Source organism: Entamoeba dispar, genomic scaffold, assembly GCF_000209125.1.
Source record: "Entamoeba dispar SAW760 scf_1105229459737 genomic scaffold, whole genome shotgun sequence".
NCBI classification, from domain to species: Eukaryota; Evosea; order Mastigamoebida; family Endamoebidae; genus Entamoeba; species Entamoeba dispar.
Window position 1 is genome coordinate 1 of NW_001853842.1, and position 11,967 is coordinate 11,967.

The 11,967-nt window shown below is 22.0% G+C and overlaps 2 protein-coding genes across 2 annotated transcripts, besides 11 other annotated features; one reads left to right on the forward strand and one right to left on the reverse strand.

Moving 5' to 3' along the window:
- Nucleotide 1: 1 nt before the first annotated feature.
- Nucleotides 2-508: a repeat region.
- Nucleotides 484-5,111: a repeat region.
- Nucleotides 5,112-5,138: 27 nt separating this feature from the next.
- Nucleotides 5,139-5,193: a sequence feature (AT_rich).
- Nucleotides 5,194-5,383: 190 nt separating this feature from the next.
- Nucleotides 5,384-5,498: a microsatellite.
- Nucleotides 5,499-5,558: 60 nt separating this feature from the next.
- Nucleotides 5,559-5,636: a sequence feature (AT_rich).
- A 113-nt stretch (nucleotides 5,637-5,749) lies between these two features.
- Nucleotides 5,750-5,839: a sequence feature (AT_rich).
- Nucleotides 5,840-5,885: 46 nt separating this feature from the next.
- Nucleotides 5,886-9,943, forward strand: EDI_060940 (uncharacterized protein; the record flags this gene model as incomplete). Its single annotated transcript, XM_001736336.1, has 3 exons — nucleotides 5,886-5,959; nucleotides 6,013-6,418; nucleotides 6,476-9,943. 3 exons carry the CDS (start codon nucleotides 5,886-5,888, stop codon nucleotides 9,941-9,943), a joined length of 3,948 nt encoding a protein of 1,315 aa, XP_001736388.1.
- Nucleotides 6,187-6,229: a sequence feature (AT_rich).
- Nucleotides 6,946-6,973: a sequence feature (AT_rich).
- Nucleotides 9,944-10,187: 244 nt separating the features above from the next.
- Nucleotides 10,188-10,239: a sequence feature (AT_rich).
- Nucleotides 10,220-11,764, reverse strand: EDI_060950 (uncharacterized protein; the record flags this gene model as incomplete). The annotated part of the gene is made up of 1 exon (XM_001736337.1): nucleotides 10,220-11,764. One exon carries the CDS (start codon nucleotides 11,762-11,764, stop codon nucleotides 10,220-10,222), a length of 1,545 nt encoding a protein of 514 aa, XP_001736389.1.
- Nucleotides 10,490-10,521: a sequence feature (AT_rich).
- Nucleotides 11,468-11,523: a sequence feature (AT_rich).
- Nucleotides 11,765-11,967: the final 203 nt, after the last annotated feature.

The window sequence follows — 11,967 nt, forward strand, 5'->3', positions numbered from 1 at the left end:
TTATTGAGTATGTAATAGAGTCTTGTAATGAAAATCAATCAACAAATAGGTATTCAAGTTCAAAGAAAAGAATGAATGAAATAACAATAAAATGCATAATAATAATGATAAAAGAAATAACAAGAGAAAAGTGAATAGAAAATGAAGAATACAAATAAAAACAAATAAGAAACAAGGCAAATATAATGATAATAAACATTATACAAATAAGAAATCTAAATCATTAACAACAAATGAAATTAAAATGAAAAATAAAATAATAACAAGAGAAATTGAAAAATGAAAATAAACAGAAATACATAAAAAATAAGGTAAAGAAAATGTAATATTCTCCAAGAAGTATATTCAATAATAAAATAATAAAGAAAAACAAAGAAGAAAACAATTAGAAAACAAAATAAAAGATGAAGATATTAAAATAAATGAAAAATGAATCAAAAACAAAAACAAAGAAATGAAATCAAACTTCAATAATAATAAATTAAAAATAACATAAATAATAGACATATCCACAATTTGATATTATGAATATTGAGAAGTGATTGTTTCAGTGTTTCAATATGGTCTATTTCTATAATAGAATTCATTTCTAACATATGAGAATTAGAAGGTTCATCTTCTAATGTTGTCATGAATATGTAGAACATTAAGTATTTCATGTTTTTTATAATGATTATTCGTAGTATTTTGGGGAAGTTGATTTGTAATTTTAGTGTTTTTAATCTTCTTACTGATTCATTATGTATCAATTGATTGTTAATATTACAGGTATTATTTCTACATAAGTTAATTCTCTACTTTGTATTAACTTCTCTTGTAATTCTTTGTATTTATTTATTTTGTAAATATAATTTAAATCAATGTTTCTATCTTGACATATATCAACATCATTAATATATCATTTTTATCTTTGATATTTTGATAATATATATCTGGTCTTCTAGCATTAAAAGAATTGTCATTAACAAATAAATCTTTATTGTAAGTTATAATCATTTCATTATTATTAATACACTTAGGAGGTGCATTAAAATCTATTTCATCAAATTCATTAAAATGGGTAAATAATATATGTTTATATATTTGTTTACATACATAATCGTGTTTTGATATTTGATTCTTCTTCATTACAACATCCTAGCAAAATGTGGCTAATAGATGGAATTGTGATAGGACAATCTTTACAATATTTTAAAGCATCACAATTGAGTATTTTAGATTTAATACTCAATTCATAGTTACTCCTTCTTACATCTTTACTACTTTGAGGAATATATTTCTTTTTATATTTAATGACATCCATGTGGCTACTGTTAATTTCATATTATTAAATATACAATTTACTTTTCTTATATATTCACTTCATTTCTTTCAATTCATTTAAATATCATTTATTTTATTTGTTATAAATTCAAATACTTTGTTTACATCATATTTTATTTCATTTATTTGTATTATATTAATTCATTGAAATTAATATTCTTACCAAATGTTCTCTTCATTCTTTTAATTATTCCATTTGGATTGTCTTTTACTGATTCTATCATTTCTCCTATTTCTGTATTTGATCTCCATTTATATTTTAAATATATTGTTAATATTTCATTACCACATTCATCTCGTGCTGACATTAATCCCATTCCTAATTCATTTATTGTAACATATAATCTACTTTTATTGATGTTTCTACTGTATAGTTTGAGTTGTATCAATGATTTTCTTATTTATTTATCTATATTCTCAAACTCACTAAGTTTCCATTTGATAATACAGAATCAATATCTTAATTTTGAGATTATATCGCTATTAATCTTTCTAATTGTATTGATGCTACTATATTTCATATTATTTAATGATGATAAAATAGAAGTTACATCATTTAATATTATTGTACAATATTTATTAATATTTATTTTATCTCTTATTTCAATACCAAGATATTTATAATGATTATCATTAGTTACTCTTTGTAATTCAGATAATTCTCCATTTATCTGACCATTGATATTATTCATTATCCCACTCTTTTCTACATTTATTTTTAGTCCTATTGCATTAAATATTTCTTTTGTTAATTTGTTGGGGTTTTCCATTTCTTCGAGGCTGTTAGTTATTATCTTTAAATCATCAATATATAATATGTGGTTTAACTTTACTTGTTTTTCTTCTCAATTCATTTTAATAGATAACTTATTAATTTGTTTATCTAATTAATTAGATAATATATCAATAGATAATACATAATAATATTAAGATAAATTATCACCTTGTATTATTCCTCTTTCTACATTAATTATACATACATTTTGTTGATTATAATATAATTGGAGTTGTGTAATATTTAATATATATAATATACTTTTAATTACAACTAATGTGATGTTAAAATAAATTAAACATTGTTTAACAAATTGATGATTAATATTATCATATATTTTAGAGACATCATAATATGTTTCTACCCACTTCCATTTAGCCTTGATTAATAACTGATTGATTATGGTATTGTATAATAATCCTTCTTTTGATACATATGTATATTTTTATATCAAATTTGATTTTGTGATAATTGTTTTTCAATTTGATTTAATATCAGTTGGCTTTCTATCTTCATCTTTAATAAAGATGTATATACTTTTAACAGACAGTTTAAACAAGTTATTTGTCTGTAATTTAGTTTATATAATTTATCTCATTTCTTATATATTAATATTGTCCTTCCTTGGATAAATTGAAGATAGATATCATTATGATTATACAACAATTCATTAAATAATTTTAATAAGAAATTGTTTAGTTATTTTAAATATTTAATAGCATTATATTTTATCAATTCCATGTGCTTTCCAATTATCAATGAATTTTATTGCATGATTTAATTCATCTAAAGTGATTACACACATTCTATTATTAATTCTATTTTCAATTAATATTTCATATAAATTATTATTTATGAAATCTATATTGGTGTTATTTTCATAGATTCATTTCCAGAAATTAATTGTAGTAATATTATCTTGATATTCATCTTCTTATTCTTATTTGGAAGTTGTCTCTTTCATTATTTTATCATTTTATAATTCATTCTTATTCTTTTCAATTTATTCTTTCTTACTTCTATTTCTATTCTTTTCATTCTTTGGAGGTATTTGTAATAGTTTATTTGCTCCTTTGTTTTTACTTTAATATGATATATATCATATTTTTTAATATGTAATATTCTTTTTAATTTCATATATTGATTATTATGGAGCAAGTCTCTTAATTTACATATTTTTGATTGTAGTATTCTTTCTATACTTCTCTTTCCACTTCTTTCTTGATTGTTATTAATAATGATGTTAATAGTGCATGTTATAGTTTTAATATAATGGTAGTAATCATCTAATGTATTGATTACTATTTCATTTGTATTAATGATATTAATTATTTGATGTACTTTGTTTTTATTGTAATAATAATTAATAAATTGTACATCTTCTTGTTCTTTCATATATTCTTCTTTAAATATTCTTATTACCTCCTCTTCTTGTATTTCTTCTTTCTTATTTATTTATTAATTCTTTTAATTCAATATCTTTCAATTTGTGTGTTATTAATTCTTCTTCCTTTCTTCTATTGACTTCCCTTTTAATTTCATTCTTTATTTTATATGTTTTCTTTATTATTTCTTTATATTCATTAATATCTTCTATTTTAATATCAAATTCATGTATTAATCTTTTTATTTCTTCTTCTTTAAGTTGACCTCTTAATTTTATTTCTAATAACTTCAGTGCAAAACATTTATAGAATGTTAGAATTTATTCTTCTCTATTTGTTTGCTTCAATTGTTTTTTGAATGTCATGATCAGATGTGGTGATCTTCTTATGCTGATTTCACATCTCTTCGATTGAATTCTCTATTAACTTTCTTTTTTTTTGAAGATCATCTTCATTTGATGATATTTCATCAGTTACTACAACATTGGGGTGATGTCATTCATAATTTGTGTTTCAGATGAGTCAGATATAGTGTGATTTATCTCATCTTTCTTCTTTTCTTCTTGTGTAATTTTATTTTGTAATTTAAATAATTTATCTTTCATGAAATATGTTTGTTGTGATAAATTGTTTAATTCAGACATTTTCATTTCTGATTCAGCATTGAATTCGAATAATTTTCTATCAATTTCTTGTTTTTTAGTGTTTATCTCCTTCTCATGCTTCTTCTTTAATGACATAATGTCATTTGATAATTTATTAATGGTCTGTTCATTCTTTTGTATTTCATTTTTCATTTCTTCTTTCTCTTTAATAGCCTCCTCTATTCTTTTCTTTAATTCTTCTATTCTTTTATCTTTTTCATTCTTCTTTTCTTCTTCTTCTTTTAATTTCATATTTTCTTTTTCATTTACCTCTTCCTATCTTCATTAATTTCATTTTCATCATCATTTTCAATACTCATTGTATATTTCTTATTTAAGTATTTATCATTTATTTCATTTTGATTTAGTTGTTTGTCATCTTCTTCTATCATCATACTAATAGTTTCTCCATTCTAATCATTTTTATGTTTCTCTTACAAGTAAATACCATCTTCTCATTATTGTTGATTATATTCATTATACAATGTGATGATAAATTTATTCTATTTCTTGTGGTGTAAATATTTTAATTTCTTCTTCAATTATTCTTTTCAATTATTCTTTTCAATTATTCTTGATTTGTATTTCTATCATTTCTTTTCTTTTATTTATTATTTGTTGTTGTCTTTTATTATGGTATTGTTTATGTCTATGTTGTGTTTTATTATGTGATTTATTTGTATTATAATATTGATTGTTTCTATTTGAAATATTGATAAAATACTTATGATGATGAAAATGAATGAAGTGATGAGTGAAACGATTCATACAATTATTATTATAACTGTTATGATAATTGTTATGGTGATAGTTATTAATATGGTAATGATTAATGTGATGATTAATGTATTTCTGTCCATACAGATAATACCTGTTTTCACTCATTCTTCTATCATTTATATTTCTTGATTGATATGAGTTTCTCCTTCTTTTGTTATTGATTGTTTTATAATTTTTGTGGTGTCTCCTGTAATGCTTTAGCATATTGTATTCTGAATTGATAAAAGGATCTAAAAAAAATTAAATTAAATATAAAAAAGAGAATATTCAATTTATAAAATAATTACAATTTTCTATTTTCATCTTCCTGTCTATTTTTTACTTCCTCTACTATATCTTAAAATATAAGTTTATCTTGTGCCATTGTATAAATTCGAGTAAAAGATATATAATGAGGTGTTCATAGAAACAAAATATACAAATCAGATAAGTATCAAGATATATTGCAGTAGTTGTTACCTCCATTGAATACATTCAAAAACAAACATAATAGAATTAATAGAAATAAAATTATCATAGAAGAAATAAAACAAATGAAATAATAATACAAAAAAAACATATTATCTAATGAAGAATAATAATAAATATAAATTCATCTTAATTAACCGATTAAATTCTTTTTAATTCAAAACATAATAACTGGAATTGAACAAAAAAAAAATAAATTAATTGACTATGATTTAGATTATATTTATTGATATATTCATAATAAACTATTTGTATTTAATTGATACAGAACAACGATAATTTATACTACAAAAAACTTTTACAATAAGTTTTTTATTATTACATAATTCAGTCCAGTGGTTATGATGATAAATTGTGAAGATGATAACCACTTCAAATAAAACAATAATAACAATTAAATGATTAAATTTTGTTTTAATTAATATTTTTCATTTTTCATAAAAACAAAAATATAAAAAATAAAAGACATACTTCAAACTTTCAAAAACAAAACAGAGTTTTCAATTTAGAATGACAGAGAAAGAAACACCACCGAATAATATTATTATAACAAAATCAGATTTAATTGTCACTTTGAATGAAGAGTTTGTTTAGTTGTATAACTAGTTATAATAAAAGGAATAGGATAATCAGATAGAATTACAGAATCAAATTTTATTGAATCACCACAGTATCAATCAATAATTCAACAAGCTAAAAGTGAAGAATGTATATTCAAAACAAAGTCATTAATAGAGTGTGAACAGTTTTCATCAAGAATAGAAAAGATAATAAATGTAAATAACCAAACTACTTTATCAAAATCTGCAAGAAAAAAAATTATTCAAAATAAAAAAAAATATGAATTTTTATTTGTTGGAGGAGGGTTCTACATTAAATGTATTTGTAATGAAAATGACGATATTCATCAATTTGGAATAAAAAAGGTCATTTTATTTCTTGACTCTAGGGGAAAATGTTCTATTGAACATTGGTTAAATTGGATAATTAAAAATTCAATGATATCAAACGATGTATTTATTAGAATGCTTCCATTGTTAATTGTTTGCTTTTTTTCTTTTTTATACAATTTACTTGTTGTTAGAAATATTTATGAATAGTTTATTCCTGATTATATTTGTAATGTTAATTATTCATTAACTTATCCAATTCTCAAAATAAGAGATATTTCATTAAATCCATTTTCTTCAGTATCTTTATTACCTGTCAACTTATCACTTCCATTAACACCAAATTCATTTTTTCTTCCATTTTATAAAAATTTTGAAGTTAATTGTCATCCTTTATATACTTCACCAATTTCATACAAATTTTCAGAAGACTTAATCCAAAAACTAAATGAAATTAATCATCCTTATGCATTACAATTACTTCTACATATTAAACCGACTGAAACTCAAATTTCACTTCACCCATTATTAAAATGTTTAATTAAGTATGAAAACCAAACACTTCAAAGTAACACCCTTTCTATTGAGTCTAATTGTTCACAACCAAATGAATTACTAGAAAATTTAACAGAACAAATTTATATACTTCCATTTGATAATTTAAATATTTCATTACCATCAAATAATATAAATAATTTAACATTTAATGAATCTTATCAAATATACGTATTACTCTTAAAACAACAACCAGAACATTGTTTATCAATAATTAAACAATTAGTTAATATTATTGGGAATTCATTCAGTTCTGGAATTGTACAATCATTACCTGATGAATTTAAACCAATTATTAGCCAAGCAATTATTGAATCAATACCTTCTCATCCTTTAATGTCAAATTATTTTGAAGAGTCATTACAATACTTACCAACAATATCAAAAAAAACTAATTTATTACCACCATTAATTTATATACTTAATTCATTAAATACATTAACTAAAGAAGAATTAATAAAAAGAGAAGAGTTAATTGTTGATTTTATAGAATACTGTTTAAATCACATTACAAATTTATCTGAACATTTAAAATTAGCATTTACTGAGGGTTGTTCTAGTTTTATTAGAATGCTATATGAATTTGATGATTTATCACCTCCAATAGCAAAAGAAATTAGTTTAAGATATCGAATCATTGATATACTAACTCAGATTATTCAAATTTATCCTGATGTAATAACATCTCTTAGTATTACATTTAAAAATTGTATTGAGCCATTAAATTATACTCCATATAATCCACTTAGTTATGGGATATTTTCTAATAGTGGAAGTTCAACACCAAGTAGATCAGTTAGTAGATCAGATTTATATTCTAATATTTCAAGAAGTGGAAGTTTAAATTTTAATGAAAGTTATTATGAAAGTAAAAGTAGAAATTCTAAAAGTCGGAGTGATTCTAAATCATTAAAAAGAAGTGGTAGAAAGAATAGTAGTATTGAAACAATAAAAATTGGAAATATTATTGGAATAAGAAACCTTGGTAGTACATGTTATTTAAACTCTATTCTACAACAATTATATGGAGATGTTTATTTTAGAAATTCAATGCTTCTCATAGATTCAGTCAAACTTGAACAACCATTTTTAAATTCATTAAGAGATTTATTTGTTAAGTTAATGAGATCAAGTACTGTTATTGATCCAAGAACAGAAGTTAGTGAAATGAGAAATAAAAAATATGGAATAATTAAACCAAATATTCAAAGAGATGCATGTGAAATGTTAATGGAAATACTCGATTCAATAAATGATGAACTAAAAGGAAATCCTGGAATCAATTCACTAAAAAAATCATATTTAATTGAAACATTAACAGAAATAAGATCATGTGATTGTTCACATAATCAGCAAAGAGTAGAAGAACATGTGGTATTACCATTAGAAATTAAAGGATTAAAAAAATTAGAAGAATCATTAGAAATATTAACAGGCACAGAATATATTGGAGATAAACAATATAAATGTGAAGAATGTCATAAACAAATTAATATTAAAAAACAAATGTTTCTTCATCAATTACCAAATACATTAGTATTTCAGTTAAAAAGATTTGATTTTAATCTTCAAACATTTCAACAAGAAAAAATTAATTCTTCTTTTATATTTCCTGATTATATTAATTTAAGACCTTTTACATTTAATAAAATAAAAGATGAAGAATATTGTCTTGCTGGAGTTATTGTTCATTCAGGAAATTGTACTGGAGGACATTACACATCATATATTAAAGATGGAACTAAATGGTTTTTATGTAATGATGAACAAGTTATTGAAGTAAAAAGAGAGTATGCAGAAATGGAATGGTTTGGCACAAAAAATAAATCAGGGTATCTTCTCTTTTATCGTAGAATTACTCCTCTTGAAGAAATTCCATCAGTTTCAATTAAAACAACAACAATTACAATTGAGAAAGAACAAAAATCTTCAAAAAAGAATAAAAAAGGAAAATCAAAAAAAATACATGAAACAAAATTTGAAATTATTAAAGATGGAGAAAAGAAAAATGGAAATAGTTGTTTATCATCAATTTTAACTTCTTCAATTTCAGAATCTACACAAAGTTCTTCAATTGATTTAAATGAAGAAATAAATGAAATTGAACAACAAGATAGTATTTATACAGAACAATATTTATTTGATGAAAATATCTTTTATTCATTTTTATTAGAATTATATCAACATATAGAAATTTGTACAAAAGAAACTGTTTCATTTATTGTCCAAATTATTATGTTTAGTTTAAATGAACGTAGAAATGAAGATTGTTGTGAAGAAAGAAAACAATTATTAAATTATTTATTAGAAAATCCTTGTCAAATTGTTGCAGAATCATTAATTGAAAGTGAAATTAATAACAAAGTAATAATGACAAAGAGATATTGTTTTAATCCACGTTCTACTTCAACAAAATATACTTCATATTTTATTGATTGTTTAAAATTATGTCCAATTGAAATTAATCAACATTATCTTTATCAACTACTTGTATTTTATTCAACACTAACATTAACTAAAGCTCATATTCATGGAACTAAAACATTATTTGGAAATGGATTAAGATTATTAACTGATTTAAGTTCTTTAAAATGTTCTATTAGTGATGCAGTTATGAAACAATTATTTTTATCAATAAAACAATCTGATTTTATTTTAGATTGTATTAATATTGACATTTCTATTTATTATAATTTTATCTATTCACTGTATTTACTCTTTGACTCAGATGTTAAAAATACACTTTTTCTCGTTGATTTATTAGTAATGTTTAAAACAAAACATCATTTTGATTTACAAAAGTCATTAGACTTTTCAATATTATCAAAATTCTTCATTAAACTTTCTAATAAATTACCAAATCCATTATTCAAATCACGTGTTTTCCTTAAAATTTATAATTGTTTAGATTCATTTTATACTAATGAAGAACCTGTTCATAAATCTCCTTTGTATTCTCTTTTAGTAAATATAACTAAAACATACTCTCTTACTGAAACCAAATTTATCATTCAATGTTTAGATAATGAAGAATCAGAATGTAGTATTAAAAATCACGTTTTATTTATTTTAGTATATGACTACTGTTTTAGGCATTTACAAGAAGTTGAAAGAGCAAATTAGTTTAATTGATTCGTCATTCAATTCTTTTTATTAAAAAGAAGTTAAAAAATAAAAAAAGAACTTAAAAGTAAAAATAAATGGAAGATTTTGACATTCATCTTCAAATAGAAAGAAATAGTATATTACAACAAATTGAACAACAAATAAAAAATGAAAGGTTGCACCGAAAAGATTGTAGTAATTTAAAATATCTTTTTGTCTTATTAATTGGAGTATTATTATTTATTCTAATTCTCTTATTTGCAATTAAAATTTTAAATTCTAAAAATTAATTAATTATTTTTTATTCAAAATATCAGCAAATGGATCTTCTTCACTTAAACTTTGTTTTGGTTGTAACTTTAATCTATTAAAACAACAATTTCTTTTTTCAATAGAAGTATTTGGTAATAAAGAACAAATTCCATCCATTTGTATTCTAGTTTCTTCACTTAAAGATTCTAATATTTCATAATCTTTTTTTTCAGGTTGTTTTTTTATTTTTTCATCACCACTATTAGCCATTTTTTCTACTGCATATATTGTTTGAAGTACATATCTAATATGAATTAATAATTTATTATAAGAATTAAATAATACTGTTTCATTTAATCCAATTCCAGTTAAACAATCATTTAAAAATTTAGAATGTAATTCTTTTAAATCATTAACAGAATATTTTGGTGTTGCAATAAATTTATTCCATAATTTTGTAATAACATCACACTGACAATATATTACTATTTCTTCTAATGTTTTTGAACAAATTAAAAGAAGTTGTTGAAGGTAAAATCTTAATGTACTATAATTTCTATTTGTTCCAAGTTCTGTTGATTTACAAATTATTTTTGTAAATGCACGAGATAATAAATAACGATGATACTCAATATCAAATAAAAATTTAAATATAACTTGATACCTTAAAGTTGCTTCTTCATTTACAATTAAAGATAATGGAAAAGGAATTACAAGTCGTATTAAAAATGCTTGAAACATATTACATGGTTTATCTGTTGTTGTTAATTCTAAATAATTTTGAATAAACTCTTTTTGAAATGATACACTAAAACAATTTGATGATATATGAATTGATTTTAATTCAAATAATAATGAATCAAATAATTTATATGTTGAACGTAATTCTTCATCTGCTGAATATGCATTTGATAATATTCCATGTGAAACATCAAAAAAATTATAATAAAATGAAGGTTCACCTAATAAGTAAGTCTTTCTAATTTTATTAAAAGTATCATCAATGTGACAATGTTGAAATATAACAAATAACATTTTATTAATTGATTCTGCTTGTTTAGTAATTAACTGTTTAAATTTTAATGGATTAAATAAATTTATTGATTCTAAATGAATGGATGGTATTTCTTCTTTACTTTCTTCTTCTATTTCTGATGTTTGATGTAAAAGCATTTGTTGAAATAATTCTGTTTCATGTTGAATTCTATATCTCTTAATTGAATTAACATATTTTCCAGTTATATAAATTTCATTTCCAAGAGGTTGTACACAACACGGAACTTCTTCTTCATAAAATATATATTTTTCTTCTTCTTTTTTTATAAAAAATTCATTATATAATAATTCTCCACAACTCATCCATTGTGAAATAAAATTCATTAATGGTTCACATGTTTTTTCTATTAACTTCTTTAATAATTTAACACTAGTACCAATCCCTCCAAAAAGACGTAATTGACTATAAAGAACTTCAATAATTTTTTGTGGTTTAGTTTCTTTTGTAACTACTTCAATTATTTCTCTAATAGGTTTTAATGTATCAAACTTCTTATTTAATTCACAACAAATTTCTTGAATTGTCCACATCTCTTTTCGTGCTTGTTTTTCTACTAAACAAATATCATTCACATATTCTTCTCTAAATTCAACTATTCCTTCACATAATGGCTTGTTGTGTTACTCCTTCATGTTTACTTTTTAAAAAAGAGTTAATAGTTGAATAGTCTTCTGCTAAATCAATAACCCCTTTCACACACATTGTAATCGAGAGTCAATTATATTTGTTAATT